Source organism: Halictus rubicundus, chromosome 1, assembly GCF_050948215.1.
Source record: "Halictus rubicundus isolate RS-2024b chromosome 1, iyHalRubi1_principal, whole genome shotgun sequence".
NCBI lineage: Eukaryota > Metazoa > Arthropoda > Insecta > Hymenoptera > Halictidae > Halictus > Halictus rubicundus.
Genome location: NC_135149.1, coordinates 13,426,410 through 13,450,973, shown reverse-complemented (window position 1 = coordinate 13,450,973; position 24,564 = coordinate 13,426,410). Strand labels below are relative to the sequence as shown.

The following is a 24,564-nucleotide window of genomic DNA, read 5'->3' as shown; positions in this document are numbered from 1 at the left end:
CTGTTGCCCCGGACATTGCATTTTCCGTCGAATGGACATCCGACCGCAGTGACTTTTAATTATGCAATTAGCACGCATACTCCGTAAAACGTTACAAGCGCAAGGGTCGCAGGCCTGTTAAATTTCGAAACGCTCAGGGCCGTGCTGGTGCGCGCACACTCCCTTAGAGCCATCATTCACGACAACACGTTCTTCCTGGTGTTAATGCGTCAGAATTCGATATTAATGTGGAAGATGGAAGACATCGACGGAGCACAGGATGTGCCTCGAACAGGTGACCGAATTTTGGCGGTCTATTCAACATGTATTTAAGTGCTAATAGGCGATACATTATTTCTTGAGTTCATTAGCTCCGTTTAGACTCCGGAAGTTTAAATTCCTATTGTTCTACAAAATCTTCGCGAGAGTAAAGACAAATTTTCTCTCCTCTAGCAATGAGTTTTCAAGATAGGAAACAACTAAACATTATTTTTGTACTTTATATTTTGTAGAAAAAAAAACGAAGAGGAAAAAAGCTTTTTCTTAGTAATCTTGTACTATACGATAAGGATAATGTAGAAATAACGGCTTCGAGGAAACACGAAGAGAAAGTGAGAGCAAAAATTTAGAGGCACGTATTCTCGGAATTATATTATTATGTTATTCAGAAATAATGAATTAGTCATCGGCACATCTTATACATACTAAGCAGAAATTTCTCGTTTCGAAACTTAAGTCTCGGTTCGTTCGCTTCTAAAGTGCTTCATAAACTGCTGAAGTGAGACACTTGGGCCTGCGAGCTGCCGCATTATGCGGGAGTATGGAGACATGGAGGTGAATGATGCGTCCTAATGCATGTCCTATATGCTTGTGCATGAAGTTGTTAAAGTGTTGAAATTAATTGTACTATCTGTTATGGTTGCGAAGTTATTACCACGTGAATCTGAATGGAGCACTAAGCATGAAAGTCAAAGTAGTTAACGGTGCCGAAAGCTGTCATTAGCATTGCTAGGTTCATGGAACTAGTCGAATCGCCAATTAGGGATACCGACAATTCCGACAAACTTTGTAACGATTCTTTGCGTTGACAATTGCAATCCATATAACACGCGTTTTCGTACAGTACGCGAATATACCAAGATCTTCCGTTCACTTTACGAAGTGACAAAGAAGAGGAACAATAATTTCTTTCGACCTCTAATTCGTTCGAAATTATTGTTATAATTAGACCGTGGATCTTTGTGCAAAATGAAAATCTTCTGCATGAATAGCCAGAAATTGAAACCAGATAAAATATTGTCTCCTTTGGAATAATAGATTGAAAATAATATATCGATATAATTCTTTTAATATGCCTGCTGGAATACACTCCCATATAACGCGATCAAAGAACTATTTAAAAAGACTGTAAACATGTTATAGTTGGTAGTAAGTGTACAAGAAATGTATAAAGAATTGTTCAGAAAGACCATGCACTTACTATCCCAAAAGATCCATACGCACAATTTAAACAGAAATTTTTTATCACCCACTCGATACTGTCATAAATGCATAAAATCCGCAATCCAGATTTAAGAAATTTCTACACACGAATAAAATCACTATATCAAGTCTTTATACACAGAGTACGGTGATTCTAAAATTTATGTTGCTCCTTAAGGAGCAACTAGATAGTCGTCCATTTTTTAGAACTAGTTTCCAAGAAACCGTCTGTGAAAGAATTTTTCAGGCACTCGCCCCTTGTCATACTACGTAGGCCTCTTTGTTTTCCGCTTCTAACGTGAACTCTGCTCTGAATTGTGTCCGCTTCGGGTCATTAGAGATTTGAACACAAAAAAACTGCCACAGAAATTGGGCGGAAAAAACAATGTAAATACGAAAAGACTCGTTTTAAGTGTCTCTTCACTACTTCGTATTTCAAAAATGATTAAGTAATATATATTCCAAAACAGGAGAGACCCTACAAATAATCATTTCGATGTTAAGAACTTTCATCTAACTTAAATGAACGTTGTTTTCACCATAAGCTAGACCTAAAGAAACATTCTGAACATGAAGATTATTTGACAAATCTCTTATTGTTTATCCCTATATCCTGCGAGAGGTCTGCAACGCGCGCTTTCTGATTGTCACAAAACAGAATAAAATACAAACTCTCGAAGAATCTTGAAAACTCTTAAAAAATCACTTTTAGAACTATATTGCGACACATAGCTATAACAAAAGTATAACGTTCCAAGTCCTCAGAAGTGTTTGAGGAAATAACGGGTGTAAGCTTCGTTTCATTGTAATTTCGAAGAACTGTCGGCCACTCGATCGAGACTTATTAATGCAATGTCGTCGAAATTGGTGGACGCGCGTCTACGGACAGGCCCGTGGAACCGGCGAGCATTTCGATTCAATTCGCAAGGTTCTTGAGCAAAGTGGCGAGCGTAACGCGAACTTCTTGAAAAGTAGGCGATGCATGCGAATGCATCTCGAGGAACCGATGGTGGTTCTAACCGCGCGCGCGATCCTCGAAGGCGAGCTCGCCTGGGTAATTGAACGCGTTCGAGTGGGCACGTCTGGGGAATGTTTTAAGAATGCTCTGGGTCTGGTCACGTACCTTGGCTGACCGCGATCCCTTCGATAACCAGTAGAAAACCAGCGAGTATCAGAACGGCGAGCCAACGACACCACATTTTTAACACTTGGTTCACACGTTGTATCACCGTCGATCGTTTCCCACGTTGGACCGCTTCTGGTCAGCGCGGCGCACACACCGCCCCCGAGAACCCAAAACCGAAACGACGCCGGATCAGGTTAATTCAGCTTTAAAATCGGTGTTTCGACTCGCGGCCTTCCGCGCCCCTTCACCCCCGGGTAACACGCTACTCTAGTTACACACTATACGGTATTATGCAACTTGCTCCAGTTACCACATTTCCCGATCGCAAACCCCATACCATCTAAAACATTCTCGCACGCGCGGATCAACCGATGATCATCGTTCCGCGGTCGCGAAAACCGGTGCTCGGTTCCAATGGGGTTTCGATGGGAATCGAGATGGGACGACGACCGCGACACGTCCACTACCGAGATCAAGTTTTCCACGTATCGTCGCACTCTCCAGGATTACCGGATGATCCAGCCCACGACGGAATCCGCCAAAGAATCCCGGGGATCGATCCAGCGCGAAACGGTAGAGAGCACCGACGATAAATCGCGCGTCAAATCCCGCGGATCGGTTCCCGATGCATCAGTGGACGGCTAAGACCGCAAGCATCAACACACCGTAAAGTGCCACACCAAGATTCTCAAGCAGGCCGTTGCGTCGCGTCGAAGCCGAACCGTAATCCGCTGCAACCGCGGCGATAACCACGCTCCCGGGTTTCCTGGATCTCACGGGAATCCGTGATCATCGCGACCACGGTGTCGTTTGTCTGTCGCATTTTTTCACCTCTGATTCATCCCTAGCCAGGATGACCGACGAAACACGAGATACGAGAACACTTGTAATTATCCTTTTTTACTCTTTTTCTTTTAGTTTAATGTCGTGTATCCTTTGGGATCGGTAGAGTTGGCGGTTAGGGTGGTGAGAACACGCGCGAGAGTGCACTGTACTGAGACGCGTCTTCGTCGTCCTCGTCGTCGACGTCCCACGCGACGACGTTGAACGCACATGGACCAGCCGCGTATACACGGATGCGGGTTGCCGCTTGGCGTCGCGGCGCGAAGTGATTCTGCGGGGGACCGTTCCGGATGCACGCATGCGCCCGGGTTGCCGTGCACCAGGCGCGGACGGGTTACGCGCAGACCACTTCTACTTCACGCGTTCAAGGGCCGACTGGTCCGGTGAAACGGTGCTGGAATGCATCCGCGGGTCTCTCCTTGTCTCCTACTAGGGTCAGCTGCTATAGAATCCTCCGCCGCGATACGATCTTTGAAGGTATCATCACAGGGAGTCCTGTGTTCGGCAAGAATCCTGGGAATTCTTGTTCGAGTGGACGCGACAGGAAACGTTTATGCTCGCCCCCATCGGTAGTCGGTGTTCACCTCGACAGCGCACGGATGCTATCGTGACGGACGTCGACACGAGACTTCCATGTACACTTCGCTTTCGGTTTGATGATTTTCGTTAGCGACTTCGGCGTTGATCGCTGACGATATTTGAATCACTAATGCTACCGGACGGTTGCGAAGTCCTATTCTCTAAGCACAGTGAACCCTCTTGAAACACGGTCTCGTCTACCCTCGTGGAACACGAGTGTCTTCATCGCACTGTTTCCCTGACATAAACAGAGAGTTTACCGTTTTTCTTTTTCAATCAGAGTTTAACAAGAGTTTTGTAACTGTACCGATTTATGGGTTTATTTCGTAATTTTTTATACCTGTTTGCGAAGGCTAATGTAACAGCAGTTCCTCTTAAAAAGTCGCTGAACATTGAGCAATTGTACGACGATTTTGATACTGTGGGTCAAAATAGTCCCGGGCACCGTTGTCGGAGATGTGGTCCCTGTGTATTACTTTGCAGTACACTGTAGAATAATTTAATTTGTTTTAGAAACTTCGGTAGATCATGACTTTTTTTTGTTTCCGAAATTGTCCTGGATGAGAGGTGTCAATGCTAAAAACTTTTTAAAATTGTAAATTAAACAAATTGAAATAATTAAATATTTGGGAGCTGAAGTTTTAAATATCTGACGCAGCTCACGTGTTTACGCGCTCTACTTCTAATCACCGAAGAATCAATAACTATTGAAAAGGGGTTTCTTTTTTTAATTTCCTGTTCCGCGGATGACTGTAGCAACTATTGGAAATTCTGGTAACGGTACAGACGTCAGTTATTGGGTTATTTCACACTCGTAGCATTTCTAGTTCTATAAAAATTTCAAACTGCGTTACCATCACCGCTTCTGAGTACTTCCTTTTTCTCCGCGGGAGTTCTTGCACTCGAAAAGAGACACATTTATCTGCAGTGGTCGTTCATAACTTCGTGTAGTCGGAGGGATACATTATTGAATTAATATTGACCTTTGCGTTCAACATATGGTAATTGAATTATTATACGAGTAGCAATAGAATGAGTAGATGACTTATAATGGTCAGAATATTAATCACGAATTATACTTAGAATAACTTGATCGATGGTACAGCTCATAACGGAGTGATTCTAAATTAACCTTTTCAACTCGAAGCCATTTTAAATGCAGAAATAGCAGGGTAATTGTAAATTAACCTTTTGCACTCGAAGTTATTTTGACTCCAAAATTCGGATGTCTTATCTGATCAATTTTCAATACATATGACTTATTCCATTTTGTCCATATGAAGTCGAGTGTATTTACTTGTACCACGCGTGAACCAGTATGGTGTTTGAAAAATTTGAATTCCAAAGAAATTTGCAATTAATTAACAGTAAGTACTACGAACTAATTTGTACACCTAATATTAAACGCAAACACGTTTAGCAATTTGGGAATTGTTTTGTATTATGGTACAGTCGTTTTCAGCCATGTCTCAGAGGGGATAGTCGAGTGCAAAGAGTTAACAAGATTCGAAAATGTAAAGTGAAATTTGATCACACAACTGGGGACAATAATGTTGACCATCCTAACTATCACCGTTATTTTTAGAGATATGAGAAAACTTCGTTCATAAAAGTTGTTTGGTATCGAGGGGGCCATAACATACCAGCAATAATTTCTTTCGCGGTTTAGGTCTGACAATGAATTAGTTTTATGGGGACTCAAGATCAGCTCCGTGCACTTTCTACCTATTTCTATGTTTTCAATAAAACAACTGATGTTTAATATATTGTTATTTGAAGTTTACTGTTAATTTATTATGGAAGGTGTTAATGTCATTTGTCTAATATACACCATGACTCTGTTTTATGAAATATCGCAAAAAGTAGTGGTAAAAGATCTGAAAAAAATCCAAAGGAATTATTACTTTTTTATATTTCCAAACATAACGAGAATAATTAAACTGATAAAAGGTACTCTTCATTAAGTACAAAGCGTCATTTCCAGGAAAATGAACTTTGAATGTTCGTTGGACAGGCGTGCTATTAAACTGGCCTTGGATAATACATTTATTATAATACGTTCGCTATGTACCATTTTCACTTATTAAGAACAGAAATGTGTGCATAACTGTTACACTTTCGAAAACGATTTACTAAAAAAAAATCATATATACCACAATTCTATTCCGAGTGAACACAGTATAATTTTTCATTTATTTGGTAAAATACTATCAAGTGTTCAATTTATTATGAATAAGATACAATTAAAGTGGAAATAAAATTGCTACAACTCTTATTAGATGTTTTACATCACCAATGGTAGCATTTTCAGAAAATCAACGTACAAATGGACAATATACAACAATAATACATACATCTTGCTTTTATTTGCATATAATAAGATTTCCTTACTGTGTTTGTTTTGTCTTTGTTACAAAATGTTTGGCATGCTCTTCCTCGAAACAAGAAATATAAAACAAAACTTGTTCATGACACAAACTTTAATACATTAATTACCAAATGAGGAAAAAATAGCTGTTTGACTCTGATACACGGTTGGGTCAAAAGCGCAACACGGTTTCAATACAATACTCGTGATGTGCAACGTGTTAATCTGGGTCTGCAATCTGCATACAGGAAATATGCTACTGAAGTATCTACCGTGTAGAGCAACAATATCGAAACGCCGGGCTGGACGTACGTTCGAAAATTTAATTAACAATTGATAGTGTTCCTGCACGATACGATAATACGTAACCCAACGAGGTCTAGTATAGCGTAGACTGCAATTAACGAGAGCGGCGAGTCAGAAAATTATGCTCGGTAGGCTCGGGCCGCGAGAATATGGAAAGCGTCTCGGAAGAAATTATGAAATCCGCAAGCATTTTGCACGAATCCCACATAAATAATTTGCCGCGCATTCGCCATGAATATACAGACTGTATAAAGCTTTCGTTATTGCGGCTTCCACCGTTAAATCTAACCGGCCATCCGCGGCACGTTGCATTTAAGAACAGCACAAGACGCGCACTAATCTTCACGTTCCCCTTCTCAACCATAGGATTTTGAAGGAAGAAAATTCTGCGCCATATTATCGTACGGCACGCAAGCCAGGTACCCTCCTTGAATTACGAGTGGGGGCTCTGTTTAAAAAAGCCTTCCGGAGATTCTCTATCCTATTTTAAATGTCTGAACTTCACAGCCAAAAAAAAACTGGATCCTGGATCCGCTGCTGTCGGCCTTATCCCGACTGTAGCCTCCTTTAACTCGGAACTATTTCAGAAATCGAAGTTATCTGGTCATTGGGTAGGTAAAACCAAATTTTGCACGATAACCTTTGGTGTAAAGTAGAGGTCACCTAACACTAACATTTTATTGACCCTCGGACGGCAAACTGTTCTTATAATTATACAGGCTGTCCCAAAATGCTGTACTTCCTTGAGAGGGGCGATTCCTGGGGTCATTCGAAGTAACTTTGTCCGTTACGAAAATGTTCTCCGTGGCTTTGTTCAGAAGTTATTAACAAAAAACCCGGACCAATCAGAGTGCAGCTACAGCGGACGAATTCCGGTTCGACCAATGCCAACGTCACGCTCAGCGGGATTTGACGCCGAGTCAGATCGTAGGAATTGAACGACAAATAGCGGGGGAAATGCTATAGTCAGAACCTGAGTGACGTCACGAAGCTATAGTGTAGTCTAACTCGGACAGTGACGTCACGATTCGTGCTGAGGGTCGGGATCTTCACGATACTACAGTGCGGATCGTGACGTCACTAGTTGTCTCAGTGATCGATTGTTCTAGTGTCAATTTTGGTTATTTAACTTACTCGTGTTAACGAGGAAAAATTAATATGATTAGATGTTGATTATTAGAGACATATTTGTATGTTTTCTGAACATATTTTATAAACCATAAATGCATTGAGACCTAGAATCCAGTAATAACCATAATCACTGGCACACGAAACGGGAAACACAACGATCGAAGTGACGATTACTATTATTCCTACTACAATATCATGCCTCGGTGATCAATATTTTCAGTGACATTTTGGTCGAGGGAAGCCAAAATTCTCCCGTGGAACAAGGTGTTGAACGCAACTGAGCGCATAATGTGCCGCCGCATACACATCGAAGCTGCCCGGACACATTCCAACTTCCGATTAGTAGAATACCTGTCATCACGGCGTTCTGTGAATTCAGAAATCAGAATAGCGCTGGGCGCCTTTTGTGCGTCTATGATGTGCCGGACAAGTAGTATAGTATTATGTGCTATGTACTGTATGTGACGTGGGGTCAGAGCCAGCGAGCGTACTGTCGCTCGCGCGAAATCGCTTCTCCTCTGACCTTTCGTCGTGCTTATAGTTGTTGCTTGGCCGAGTCGCTTGTATATTTATTGGCTGGGCAAGTCGTTAGGTCGTTGAAAGATTTTTTCACATCTTGTTCACGTGTTGTTCGCGCACTTTAATTCGAATCTTTGCGTTGATACAATGAAATCTGCTACATTCTGGTGGATGTCTGTCCATCATTTTTAGGACATTGTCGTTCGCAGAATTCCTGCAAAATTTCAGTTAACGCTTTCGACTTTCACGTCAGTCAAACTTTTTGCCAAACTGCAATTTCATTTCCCCTATTAATGCTTTAAACATTTGACGTTCGAACGATTGCATATCAAAATAGGGACTCCGATACGTATTCCGCAATTTTTTATAGATTTATTTTTAAACTGTAAACAACTTAGATATGCGTTTTTCGTGCGAATTATAGAGTTGAATGCCGCGTTGAGGCTGGAGCATTCAATTGGTATCGCGAACATTTTCAATGCTCGTTTACCATTCATACGGAACGAGTGCAACTTTAAAAGGTTCTGTCGGCATGTTGTCGCGCTGTTGTTCGGCTCTGTGAAATTGTCCATGTTTTAATAACGTGCGCTACACGATCACGAGCCGGTAACACACCCGGGGGTTCGTGGCTATAGACAGCCTACGCGTTGCGCTGCATAGTTGGCACCGAATTTCGCGCCGATAAATTTCTGTAAACAGGAACAGATTACGCCTCGCTATCAATGTGTTGCAGTTTGGCAACACTAGCCGACTCTTGAGAGAGTTCAATAACTCGTGGACCGGGCGCAAACAATTATGGCTGGGAACAGGTCTCGCTGCAAGAAATATCATTTCTACCTGGAACTTCGTATCAATTATAGGCTCGCCGCGATCGTAAATATTACACCGCCGGGGTGATTTATTGTCGTTCCGAAGGAACGAGTAACAAATAACGACGGATACGACCATGCACAGCGATCGAAACGCTATAAGAATGTACCAAGTATGCAACAAAAAGGTCTCGACGACCCCCACTCTCTCAAGATTAATTACGGAACAATTAAGGGAGAATTGTGCTTTATGGCGATAGGGGTAGAAGGTTTCTTGTATAGCGTTCCTAAATGATCAGTCTGATTAGTCTGACGGTTTATTGTTTAGGCTATTCGCAATAATAAAAGTAACGCGTGCACCCCAGCTGAGGCGCACCTCCGGACGGCACCGGTAAGCGGTAGAGAGACGCAGGTAAATTTACAAATTTTACGGGTGGATCATGTGAGACTGGGTTTCGGGTTGGTCTCGTTAGTTGTAACGTGGGATCGGCTAGATCGTCTCGACAAACCGTGAGAGCACGAGCAACGCACGGTAACGAAGACCACGAAGGCCCGGGGATAGTACAGTACGTATGCTCGGTCGTGCTGGCATGTAACACGTACAACATTCTGCTCCAGATCCGTTCGATCAATCCGATGTGAAAGGTGTTTCCAAGCACAGGCTGGTACCTATCCTTTTACGTTGATTCGCAAAAGCCGGGCCAACGTGTACACCGGAGCTTCGAAAGCCACGCAGAAAACCGTCGGCTATGGAGTGATAACGCTGAAAGAAAGTGGTCATTCCATTTCAACGGACGCCGCCGTTATCGGAGCGCTACCCTAACGATAGTTATCGAAAATGAAGCTGCCCACGCCCACGCCGTACCGCGCCGGCCAAGTTCAAAGGCGGAGACGAAGTGGACCACGCCGTGAACCGCACTGTTCTTCACTATTGTTCGGGGTATCAAATCTGATAGTGTCCACACGCTAACACACACACCGAACCTCCCTCACTCGTCTTAGTGTAATCACATATAATTACTCAAGAAAATAGATTGACATTTAGTTGGTAAACTTAAGAAAAAGGCGGTATTTTTTCAAAATGTTCAGCCTACTACCAGCGAATAAACGCGTCCAACAACGTCCAATTTAACTAATGAATTCGACAACATCTGTCACCGAATAACACAAGGTTATTCTGCGTGTGACCAAAGGCTGTAATTATCTGTGAATATCTAATTAGTCGGTACCGAAAGCACAGGTCCCAGCAGATGGTTTCGATAACGCGGCAGCCGATCGGTATAATCTCGATAGCGTGCTTCAAGCACACCGACCGGATGCGTGAACTTCGGTCAATAGAGATTTCTGACGATGGTTTTAGTTGGAATGCAATTTTCATGTTGGAGATTTAGGCAAGCCCTTGATCACTTATTCAACGTAATGGCGCCGGGGGCTTCGCGTGAAAGCTCCTGCATTAATGCCAGATTGCCGTGCTCTCGAGAGTTCGCGATTAATCCTGTAACGATGCTTCATAATGTCCCCTGAATTTTTACTGTGATTCTGCTGCTCCTCCTGAGATATATACTGGGTGTGCCGCGAGCTCTGATATACAGTCCGGGACAGTACGATAGCTCGTTTACCGTTTTTAGTCATTTTTATAGTTACAGTTATAATTATTACAGATTCCAGTAATATTGCGTATCCAAAAGTGTTAGCGTATCATCCTTTCATTTTAATACGTAGTTTGTTCTATTCCATCGATCCAATACTTCATTCGCAGCAGTTTATACTGATACTGGTTGATGTAGATTGTGGATTTCATGCACTTATGAGAACCATGAGTGAACCGAATTCAGAACGGCAAAAATATTTAAAGAATTTGAGAATACTGTTGTATTATCTTCAACTGGTCAAATAATTAACACATTGTTCACGGAACATTTCGCGCGCGGGCGACATTTTAGCCGCCGCGAAAGAAATTAGACATTTTCAGAAATCGCTGTAACTTTAAAATAACAAAAGTAGTATGTCAATATAACAAGTGTGTGTGTGTGGAACTGTCACAAAGACGATGGTAACATAATCCATTGTTAGAAAACCCGTATAAATACGGGACCCGACTTCCACCACCAGGCAGTGAAAAACAGATTTATCCGTGTCCCGGCAACAATGTGGTAAGAAGAGAAATAAAATGTCGTCAATGGGTGCTCGAGGGGACTTGAAATAAATGTACAATTTCATACTAAATCGATGAATTCTTAAATGGAAGCTTAGTCACTCAAATTAAAAATTAAGATTATTCTTGATTCTATGATTCTACCTTTACGCAAACATAGAGCACGCAGCCGTCCTAATGAAATTATTGCTAAAATACACGTTCGCTGTATTTGCATGCAAATATATATATTTTGGTTACCCCATACGTTGTTCACTCCATTATACGTAAACAGAAATCGCATTCGTGGATCATTGTTTACCATAATTGTGGAGAGAAATGCAAATAGGAACCAATGTTCTGTAAAATAATTTATTTCAGAAGGTTTTGGAATGGCCGACATGTTTTCCTGGTCTAAACATTGTTGGAAATGCTTAGATAGAAATATTTATGCATGTGGAAAATAATTTGGGACAGCAAAAAATTGGAAATATAGAACATAGAGAAATATAGAAAATACACGACAATGGTAAAAATATAGAAAATATATGAAAATATAGAAAATATAAAAAGTGTAGGAATATAAAAAATCTAGAAAATGTAAGAATATAGGACATATGCAAAATGTAAGAATATACAATAAAAAAAGTATGGAAAATATCTAGACTATAGAAAATATAGAAGATGTTTTCTATACCAACTATTGGTGGCATTAACTAGTTGCTAAATATTTTCAATGGAAACAAATTTAAGAAATGCGTGTCTAATTGCTACGATGACACGTTAGACTGAATCTGTGGAATCTCGATTGCCTTCGAGGAAGCTGATAACCACGGAAACAATTGTCCATGCAGGTCGTTGCCGTGAAGGGCTATCAACTGGTTTGCCGCCTTTTCCTCCTTCGGTGATTTTCTTCGGTCCATTGACAAGAAAGGGCTCGTAAACGATTGCCAGCAGGGCAATTGAGCTTAAGCAACGAGGAGGACGTGGAAAGCGTGCATTGGAATTAGTGGGACAACCGAGCGAAAGTTTCATCAGGCAGTGTTAGAAATGACGCCTGAGCTTCGTTTCTTGATTTGAAATGACTGGAAGCATTAATCTGTCATTTGCGTTAATAATCTAGTATATTGTCAGAATCGCATCAGTAGAACTACCAACGCCAAATAACCGATTTCTGCTTTTACAGTTATTGAAGTTATGAAAATGCTTTCGTGGAAAATAATTCAGTAGATTTCTTTATTCGAGTATAAATTGTAATCAAAGTAGGACGAAACCGAAATAAATTCAATAATGTTAATTTTTTTAAAACCACACACCAGCTATTCCTAATACTCTGTTCATTTAGTGTTAACAGTACAGTATGCTTGTGAATATGTATTGACACTGCACAGACTAGGAAACAGAGGGGATATGTATGAACAAATTATTTATAAGAAAAGCTATATCATTGGTAACTTTCGACACCATATTGGGTAAAATAGTATTGTGATACATTATCCATATATTCAGAATTTGTTTGCTTCACTCTTAATTGAATCTCGTATATTTCGTAATTATATTTCGTAAATAATGTGATTGTATTAAATTTTGCTACTCAATCAACTACACAACGTTCACGTTTCCATATCACTCTACCACAGTATGTAATTAATTATATAATATTGAATAATACTATGATATATTAATATATTTATGCATCTACTTCTTTAAAAGAAAATTTCAAATTTTCTGCCTCGAGAAACCATCTTTTCTTGATCACAAGGTTAATATTGGCATTTCTCTCTTGTTCACTGTAACCAACGTTCCCATATTTCTTTCGCCCGAGAAATCCAACTTTATTGCTTATCGAGTAAATAGACACAAAATTCTAGAGATGCTCGTAATCAGAACACTATTATCAATCGAATGAATTTCAGTGAAGTTCAAAGTAATAATTTTATCCAATATCCTGTAACACAATTTCAATCAGAGTCGATAACTACACATTTTAGATCCCATTTTTAGTATTTTAAATACTTGTTTGATGACGTAGATAAATCACATTTATACCCACATATCATTAGACCTCAAGATTTGGATAAAAATTTAGTCGATTTTTTTTTCGTCGACGAGTAATTATCGCGACAGTAATATGAAAACTGTTTCAAGTTTTAATCAAATTCTTCGTTTAATTGTGGTTCATGTGTTTGTGAATACTATAAATTCGCGAAATTCATTTTCCAGTTAATAGAATACGTTAATAAAGTTAGCTGAAACGTTTCTAGTACCAGGCTCGTCGTAAATTTGCATGCATTCTATCGCCGAGCACGATCGTTTCGCCAACAGCTAAGAAATCGCGGTTACAGGTCCATCCCATAGTTTCCCACAGCCTCGGTGTGAATGATATCGATTTTCCGCGGCGCTCGTTCCTGCGATGTAAACGGGCCATTACCCTTAGTACATCTTCCTTAATCTTTGTGGTATGTAATAATGGCTCGATGACTGAGACAGTTTTTCTTGGCACGAGATTTTCGTTCTCGCTGATTAATTTTTCTGTCCCTCCTTTCCTCTAATACACCCCTTCTAATAGAAAGGGACAGCACTCTACTGTCCGTACTGCTACCCTATACATTAATATTGCTATAATTTCATACTTGTAGGAAGCTATACGCGAAAATGAGAACACAATCAAAATGTGTTTCTTTTAATAGATATTTTTCAGTCGATTATGATGTAATTAAAATAATAAAACGATGCTGTGAAACTAAAACTGTATATGCTTTGCTCATGTTTGCTTTACATACTTGTGTAAATTTTATTTAGTCACACATGTTCCTCTTCATAAATATACGAATTAAAACATGATATGTAATGTCTCAAATTTTGAAGTTAAAAAATAACGACTTAAGAATTTCGAGTAATTAGCGATTATTATTATTACTTTCATTTGACTTATAAATTGATTGGTTCGTTATCAATTATATACGAATCCAAACATTCGTATAATACCATGTAATTGTATACTATATCAAATGTAATTGTGGTAGAGAGATGGGAGTTAAACGATGTGGAAAATCATCTCGTGATGTATAGCTTCTCTAAAGTATCAAAATACTGTGTAGTGAAAAGTTTGATTGATCACACCGTCGGAACGATACATTACAGAAAATTAACAATTGAACATTGCTTTGTAAAACTACCGAAGCTATCGCAATTAATTAAAGTAATATGAACCGGTAAAATTTATTTGTTGACCCTACCCAACAATTGCCACTGCGAATAATCTCTAACATTAGATAACAATATTCCAAAATTTTGTTTCCACTACAGCTTGGAAAACATTCTGTGACTAACCCATAATTATATGTTATTTTGTTACATACAACATGATATACATACATGTATAATAAAGTGGTATGTAACAATGGTGCGGTATATGATACATAACAAAAGTACAAAAGAAAAATATATACACAGGGTGGCTCAAAAGTTGCGAGACCATTTAAAATTTGAATTTGTTTACTAAAGAATTAACTTTACACCTAGAAATTATAGAACATACTCGATGTGCTGATTTCATCTTCTGAACAGATATTTGTTTGTAACTTAAATCATTTATAGTTAAAAATGTAAACAAAGTCTCGTGAACAGACGTCACTCGTTGCATGTTTTGTAAGTGTACGAAACTTTTTCACCACACTTCACTTCTTATAATGAATAACGAATAGGACGACGTCGCGTGTGCTGAGCTTCAATTTGCAAATGAAAGAACAATCGTCGTAGTTTACCATAAAAAAGAAGAGAAAAAAAAAAAGAAACGGAGTAGCCAGCTCCGTTATGACGGGTAAAACCCCAGATTACATTCGATGCACGGAACAAGTCGGGCGTAATGAATCCATAGTAGCTGCATGCGTTTTAAGTCGGACACGTAATATTCCTCGGTGGGTAGAGCCACGATTTAACCCGAAGTTACTGTACAATTGGTAGGTATGCGTGGCTGGGAGCTTGTGAGTTATTACAGGCTGGGTATTACGGGACGACGCTTGTTACGTCCACATAGTTAAAAAACTTTGCAAAAATTAGAGAGAACTAACCGGAGATTATCAATTAACAGCAACACTACAAATGATAAATGTTCTCTGATAAAACCATAAAAATTTCATCCCAAGCGATTTGCACTGAAATGATTACTCTCAGAGTTATCGCAGCTGCTTCGAATAATAATGTTAACAGGTTAATACTTTTACAAACAGAACTATGAGCTGGATCGGCTAACACAATAAAAAATTTATGATTCCATTAAAAAAAAAAAAAAAACAAATTTAACCTTCATGTGTCTACGCATATATTTTTAATAGAAAGCATTATATTGATTATCGAAATCGGCATTCCTTCAAAATACAGAAAGACATTCGACAAGGAAATTCGTGCTTGCAATGCTCGCAGTTGTCTTGACCGGTAATTGTTTCGATTAGATACAAAGTTAGTTTGATCATTTATAAAGCTCGGATCTATTAAGAATTTTCTATAGGGAGTAGTGAAAGGGAAGATGATAGGTCCTTGAAGTTAATAGAATTTTTCCGAAGGCTCAACATCTTTTTCAAGAATTCCGCGTGATCGCGTGAAAAGAATGATATAGAACGAACCGGAAACAATCTTATTGAGTTCTTCAGTTTAACGAAATGTTCGTTTGGCCGAACACTTATAATCGCAAATTTAATTCCTCCCTGAATCCACGGAGATAACTCCCTGGGATCCGGAGAAGGCCGACTCCGGCGGCTAAAGTTTCATAGAATTAAACTTTCGACGGCGGAAGTTGCTGCATAGACAATGAAGTCACCTATGGTGGCTGCAAAATAGAAATCTGCATGTCTATCACAAGGGCGCCCTTATTCAAATATCATTGGCGAGACGGGTGGTCGCGGTGTCTTTGCAATAATCTCAGTTTCAAACTTGCCAAGCGTTGATCATCGTAACGAGTGGACAAGAAAATGACAATGTATGCCCCCCCTCCGTGGAGAGGATAGGCGAACTGACTAAGATCGTGTAGCTCTGTTCGACTTATTTGTTAGATCAAGGCATTACTGTAAATGACATTATCTCAACGAAATTCTGTAATGGATCCGAAACTTTTAATTGCAAATTATAAGATGCATACAATACAGAAGAATTTATTGTATCGTTCAATAACGAGGAATACTAGTGCACATTCCATGGGATTGGAATTATCATGCTTCTTATAAATATATTAAACAAATATTTCACACGAGTATTTCAAGCATTTCCTTTATATATTCTGATCACAAATGATCATACTGAATTGTATTTATATACAGAATATAGGTTAAATATACACATGTATTTTATGAAAACTTGTTTTAACTTAAAAATATGATAAACTTTATTTAGATTTTGTATCTTGTCGTGTTGTGTCTTCACTTAATCTTCATCTAACGATTACCATTGCACAAGGTAGCTATATCTTAAAGTTTCCTAGAGTAAGTTTAATTTGCTCCCTTATAATACCCATGTTAAACACCCTTAACTCTTAAGTACTGTAGACGTTGAAACTTGCACAACTACTGCAGAAGAGGTAATAGTTATTACATACATGCATGTGCTGAATAAAGATCAAATTCAATTGTTTTTATTTTATAGATTAATAATAAACAGTACCAATTGTAATAGAACACTGGAAAATCTGTAAAAAACTGTATGTTTTATGATAATCAATTGTTATCGGAATCGAAATAGGGACGAATGAATATCGATTTCACAGATAATCTATAGTTCGTTAAGGCTTATTTCTTTATCGATAGTTGATAAAAATGATTGTGCAGCATATTTTAACCACTGCAGTTATGTAAAAATATGTAAATCAATTTTAATTAAAACTTATAACGTAATTTTCTACACTACTGGTTGTAGATTCACCGGGTGTAGGTATTTACCTAACCTAGGTACTTACCTACACCGGTGAATCTACAACCAGTAGTGCAGAAAGTTGGCTCAATGGGTACGATAGAACACTGCACCTTGTCAAGTTTTCGATATAAGTCTTTGAATTATTCCAGTAGCTGACCATCGCGTGAGAAGAGAGAATCTAACCAAAGGGGACAAAAGAGAAAAGCGATAGTCAACACCGGCCCTTACCTACTTAAATCTAAACATACACACCAGAATGTATACTACCTATCCTGCATGACGCAATATTTAAAAAGCGCAAACCATTCTCTCCACGTTCTCAATCATACGTCAGGGTGCAATAAGCCTAACACCTAGAGAGAACATCCTGGGATATCTCCGACAGCCTAACGTTAATCTCAACATTCACACTCTAACTTTACGTACTAACTTTACGACAGTGTAAGCATCCTTTGCGTATTTGAATCTACTACTGATATTACTATTGTCACCGACGAGATATATATAAAGACTGCCAGCCCCCATGTTAAACTGCGAGTCTCAAAGTGGGTGCCAGGTGGGTGCTGGGATCGGTCGGTAACGGCCCCAATGTCGAGATACTCTCGTCGGTTGTGGAACTAAGAACGTGGAACTATCACCACAGACGAGGTATAGGAGTAGACCAATCACCATATGGGGTTTCGTGTCTCACATGTAAACAACTGGTTTTCTTACGCCCTCTACGCTGACGAACGATAAATGTTGGAACTAGATCCACAAAAATGATCAAATCTGGTCAAATACAAATGATTGACGAGTTATGTACATATCTGATGTTATGACTATAGAATAAATCTTCGAATAACTTTTGCCGAGCGCCGAGCTTCAAAGACCCAGCGACGACAGACGACATACATTGTAAGCGGATGGAGAATCGCGCACGTATGAAAGTTTAAACTTTTAGATTTTTCAATATATCCTCATTAAATTGTGACGAGCGAATGGAGGGGATTTTCCTGATGAAAACGAGGTCAAATTCGAGTGCAATCGAACAAGTTTCACTGATACGTAATGTTACGATAAAAATTACAATCTCATTAAAGACAGTCCAAATGATGTCGTGTTTGGACTCATTTTGATCGGGATGAGCTCTACAATTCATTCGTCTTAACAATATTGTTCTGATTAAAAACATAAAAGCATAAATTGCCAATAATGCTGGATTCTCCATCTGCTTACATTGTAGGTTGTTGGTCGGTCGTTGGTCTTTGAAGTTCCGAGCTCGTAGAGTCGCGAGATATCGGTGTGAAACAACTGCCAATCCAATTGCAAAACTTCTTTATTTCTCATTATTTTTTTATGGGACTTGCGCCAACTAATTCGTGGCATTCTTCTGATTAAAATGACACTAAACACGGTACAAATTGGACTGTATTTAGCATTTTTATCCGTAGATTTATTCGAAGGCTTCGAATAAATCTTCGGATAACTTTTGCCAGCTCGACGAATAAACGGCGACGACGGCTGACGAGGACCAACGAGCGCTGAACGTCGAAGACCCAGCGACTCCCAAACGGTATACAATGTAAACGGATGGAGAATCGCGCATTATTGGCAATTTATGGTTGTATGTTTTTAATCAGAACAATATTTTAAGACGAATGAGTTGTAGAGCTTGTTCCGATCGAAATGAGTCCAAATACGACATCATTTGGACTGTCTTTAATGAGATTGTAATTTTTATCGTAACATTACGTATCAGTGAAACTTGGTCGATTACACCCGAATTTGATCTCATTTTCATCAGGAAAATCCCCTCCATTCGCTCGTCACAATTTTATGAGGATATATTGAACAATCTAAAAGTTTAAACTTTCATTCGTGCGCGATTCTCCATCCGTTTACATTGTATGTCGTCTGTCCTCGCTGAGTCTTTGAAGCTCGGCACTCGGCAAAAGTTATTCGAGCATTTATTTGAAGCCTTCGAATAAAAGATACAGATGAAAGATGAAAAAATTTCTCGAAGTTTGAATAAATCCGCTTCGAATAAAAAAAAGTATCTTTATTCGTCGTATAAATTCTCGTCGAATAAAATTATTTATTCGATACTCGTCGAATAAAGATACCTTTTTTATTCGAACCTTCGAATAACGAATAAAGATGAAGTATCTTTTATTCGAATCGTTATTTAAATAATTTTTTATCTAACAAGGAGAGGCCACGTCCTTCGGGTCACCGATTCGGTTGAAACTTTGCACACTTATAGATCTCGTTCTTCTCTTTACGAATATATACCATTATAGGGGCAGATACCCAATACTTTTCGAGATATTGACGATTGAAGTTTCATTATTTCCCATGTAATGCCGTATTTTTTCTAGACTACAACAAGAGTCGGTGTGGCGCGACGGTAGCGTGCCAAGTTTTCAGCCGGACGACCAGGGTTCAAATCCTGCCGAGTAACGCATTTTTTTTCATTTTATTATCATTGCATATTTATAGACAACCCTTCCTTGGTAAAATGTCTGCCCAAGTCATGTCAACGCTGGCGTGACTCGCGACGGGAGCAGGGGTTGCATTCCCCATAAGTCTTACCGTCGCCTTGTTGCGTCAGCGTTGCTCGTGGCGGGTAGTTGGGGTTGGGTTGATCTACCAAATGGTGGAGGCGTCCCTGGCCATCGTTCTCCGTGTGAAGCGTCGGATATCGTATACTGGTCGGCAGAAAGCTCTGCAAGCATTGTACGCGTCGCGTCCACCTCGAACCAGAGCCTTCTGCTCTGGTTTAGTTATTTTCTTGGCAATAATTGCTCGACTTGCGTGCGTGCGTTAGTTTTTAAGAATGACGATCGTCATTGTCATTATGTCGAGTAATTATTGCCCCAATTTCACTTCCTCGACTCGTTTCTTAACTCCGACACAGCCTTCTGCTGTGTCGGACCTTGCTTGCTAGTTTTGAACCGGTCCACGTTGCGATATTCGGCGTGGATGCACGGAGAATTGATGGTCGGGGAGCAGTACTCGCCAGGTAGACAACCCTTCCTTGGTAAAATGTCTGCCCAAGTCATGTCAACGCTGGCGTGACTCGCGACGGGAGCAGGGGTATCATTCCCCATAAGTCTTACCGTCGCCTTGTTGCGTCAGCGTTGCTCGTGGCGGGTAGTTGGGGTTGGGTTGATCTACCAAATGGTGGAGGCGTCCCTGGCCGTCGTTCTCCGTGTGAAGCGTCGGATATCGTATACTGGTCGGCAGAAAGCTCTGCAAGCATTGTACGCGTCGCGTCCCCCTCGAACCAGAGCCTTCTGCTCTGGTTTAGTTATTTTCTTGGCAATAATTGCTGGACTTGCGTGCGTGCGTTAGTTTTTAAGAGTTTGTAAGATTGTAAATCGTCCTTGTAAGAAAGGGAGTCAGAAAGAAGCGTATTGAATTCCTTCTGGCTTCCTTTCGGGTCTCTTGTGCAGCAACCTCCTCGTGGTGAGACCTGGGCAATCGGTATTATTCTCTATTTGTAAGAACTTTATTATCTTACAAATAGGGAATAATATCGAGCTAATAGCTGCTCATTTAGAATTTGCTTTAACATTGTAAAGTTAAAATTTAAGACTTGCTAGTTATTTACACTGTTTTTGTTCCACAGTTTACGAGTTGTGCACACTCTTCTTTGCGTGGCTTCCTTTTTAAATTCCTGCGAGCTTGCCAGGGTAGAGTCTGCTAGTAGTTCTTCGGGTGAAACATATCAAAAGATCGATCCTCAGAATAAGGAGATATACTCGGGTAACACTACACATATGGTATCAGCTACAATCGCCTGTACACTACCTTCGTCCTGCATGCAAAACGGCCCACATACCACGCAATATTTTAGTTCTATTTTGTTCCAGTATATATGTACGCGTTCAAATTGTAATTTATTTGGTGAGAAATAAAGAATATTTAGTTACAACAGTTAATGTGTTCTTCTTTCCGCACCCTGTCACGAGAATTTTGTGCCACCTCTTTTGCCACCATGTTCTCCTATTAGAAAACCGAAAATTGTGAAAAATTTTTTAAATTCCGAAAATCGGACTCTGTATTAGGAGAACATAATGTCAAAGGAGGTGGCACGAAAGATTCAGTAGTATAAGTCAACGACAAGCCAGACGGCTGAAATCCCGAAAAATTTCGAAAATTTTCGGAAATTTTAACTTTTGTATTAGGAGAACATGATATCGAAGGAGGTATCCGAATTTTGGTAGTACAAGTCAACGTCAAGTCAGAGGCTCGAAAATTCTCGGAAATTAAGTGGTACAAGTCAACGACAAGTCGGACGGCCGAAATTCCGAAAAATTTCGAAAATTTTCGGAAAATTTAACTTTTGTATCAGGAGAACATGATGCCGAAGGAGGTATCCGAAATTCAGTAGTACAAGTCAACGCCGAGTCAGACGCTCGAAAATTCTCGGAAATTAAGTGGTACAGGTCAGCGACAAGTCAGACGATCGAAATTCCGAAAAATTTAGAAAATTTTCGGAAAATTGTACTTTTGTATTAGGAGAATATGATATCGAAGGAGGTGGCACGAAATTCAGTAGTATAAGGCAGTGATAAGTCGGACGTTCGGAAAAATTGAGGGTTCAATGATTAATACGCAGATACGTCTTTTCCTTGCGTTGTCTTTATTTATTCATTGTTCTTTCTTACATAAATTGATCGTGTTAAAATGCAATATAAATGTTTATAAGTAATGTAGATTGCGCCTCGGTAACCGTGTTATCCGCACATGGTAACTTGCAGTAATTTAAGGTCTTGTCTTGATATAAGTCACCGACGAGATATAATGTAAAGACTGCCAGCCTTACGGGAGAATGTGTCGCTCGAAAAACACGGTGTTTTCTACCGCCCTCTAGGATAGATTTTGGCTGGAGTAAGAAACAGAAGGCTAACGACGGTATCTCGTCGGTGCAGAAGACCACGAAGGAAATTCTCGTCGGTGAGAAGGTGAATCATCACGGAACCATATCGATTATCAAATGTTACATTCTCCGACCAGTGTTGGGCAAAATATTTATCTAAATAAAAATTTCGAATAACGAATAAAAGATAAAAAAATTTGTATTTCCTTATTCGAAGGTTCGAATAAAAAAAAGTATCTTTATTCGACGAGTATCGAATAAATAATTTTATTCGACGAGAATTTATCCGACGAAAAAAGATAATTTTTTTTATTCGAAATGGATTTATTCGAACTTCGAATAATTTTTTCATCTTTTATCTGTATTTTCTATTCGAAGGCTTCTAATAAATCTTCGAATTACTTTTACCGAGCGCCGATATTCGAAGACCCAGCGACGACAAACGACATATAATGTAAGTGGATGGAGAATCGCGCACGAATGAAATTTTAAACTTTTAGATTTATCAATTTATCCTCATAAAACTGTGACGAGCGAATGGAGGGGATTTTTCTGATGAAAATGTGGTCAAATTCGAGTGTAATCGAACAAGTTTCATTGATACGTAATGTTACGATACAAATTACAATTTCATTAAAGACAGTCCAAATGATGTCGTGTTTGTACTCATTTTGATCGGGATAAGCTCTAAAACTCATTCGCATTAACAATATTGTTCTGATAATTTATAATTGATAATTGTATTATCATAATATTGTATGATAAGATAACATACGAAACATATAATTTAGTATCACATTAAGAAGTATATGAAATAACACTAATTGAACCACAATGCGAATTAGAAATATTTTATCGAAAATAGATAGTGAAACAGCAACTTATCTTCTGCTGATAATGTTGGTTCCTTTGCAATTGCATTTCTGAATGCAAGGCTCTACACTCTACAATTCTATACCAACGCAAAAACTTACCATTTAACAAAATAAAAGAATTTTAATTAGTACATTCAGATAAGCAAATAACATTAATAATATTCAAATATCTCCGCAATTTTTTAGCACCAAAATGTAGCTACAATCAATATTTTTATTTATTAGAACTTGAGGAAATAAAAAAAAAATCAATAAGAGTATTCCATTCATCAATAACGATGGAACTGATAAAAATTTATAAGGAAATTTTTTATGATTTCTATGCAAGAATATATTTTCTTATTTATTAGGAATAATTAGTCTCTGCACATTTCAAATTTTTCAGAGGGATGAACTAATTCAATAGCTTCCACGAACATAATTTTTACGCGAATCGTTCGACACCCAGTACGAAATAAAAATTAAAGTCATAGGGTTGGTATGCGGTTAAATATATCACCATTGTTTTAGTATGCTCTGTCATAATTTCATCGATTGCGGTTTTACGCTTGCGGCGGCTTCATATGAACACGTGGCCAACATTATCACTTGTCACTAAATGTATTCTCAAGCTGACGCCAATAGTAGCCAGATTTATGACAGGACCAGATAAATTTATAACGCGCGAAGCATAATCATTATTATTCACTGTAATATCTAATTACGATTATCTGTAAGTGTGATTATGTATTAATCGTGGCATTAACTGACCACAAATTGAAATATACGTGTGGCTCAGTTAAATTCCACTATCACGAGGGACAGAATTATTAAGTGTAGCTAAAGTGCAATTTGTATGATTTATAATTATAATTAGCACTTCCACCCTTGTCTATTAACACGGTGCGCATTGTCTACACGTTGTAGTGGTATGCTTCGAACTATTTTGCATGGAGATTTATTCATGGAAATTGTTAAATTTTACATTTAAAGAAGAACGTTCCTATAAAGAGGAGTTTTTTTCTACTTCATTTATCTCTCACAGCACCTTTTTGTGAAATCTTTTTCTGATTTCCAAACGTAACAAAGAAAAAGCTATGTTTGGATGGTATATCGGGTGTGAAAGAACACCTCAACCGTGCTCCATTATCGTATGTTTCGTTATACCAGCAGCATGTGGTCGTACATTACGTTGCAGCAAAACGACTAGCCGATGCGACGTATGTCCGTTGCTATTATAAAGATGCACTTAAATGAAACACTTCATCATTACGCTACATTACAATAAAATATTACTCTGCAGTAGCAAATTCTAATTCATTAGCATTCGAAGTCAGACTATAAAAGTGTAAGTTATTATTACAGTGGGTGATCGAATTTTTCGAAACATTTATACAGAAAAACGATTTTACATTGAAACATGTTTTTTTACTATCCTAATTTTCTATAAAATATTAATGTAATATGAACGGTCCTTAAATCCTTCATGAATCCTCCCTTCTTTGTATTATAAAACTTTATTATTATTATTTTCACTACCCCCTTTTCTATAAATTCATTGCTAAACCTTGATTTTCATTGTTAAACCTTGAACTGTTTGTTAATTAATATTCATTGTTATACTACTGGATGTTGTTACATATGGATTTGTATTAAATACGCT

The 24,564-nt window shown here is 38.9% G+C and overlaps 1 protein-coding gene across 1 annotated transcript in view; it reads right to left on the bottom strand.

Annotated features, from left to right (window-relative positions):
• Positions 1–2,704, bottom strand: part of Dpr1 (defective proboscis extension response 1) — a 426,632-nt gene extending 423,928 nt beyond the window's left edge. The window contains exon 1 of the mRNA XM_076789143.1: positions 2,585–2,704. Within this exon, the coding sequence (XP_076645258.1) occupies positions 2,585–2,660 (76 nt within the window). The 5' untranslated portion in view covers positions 2,661–2,704. The remainder of the gene's footprint in view (positions 1–2,584) is intronic.
• Positions 2,705–24,564: the final 21,860 nt, after the last annotated feature.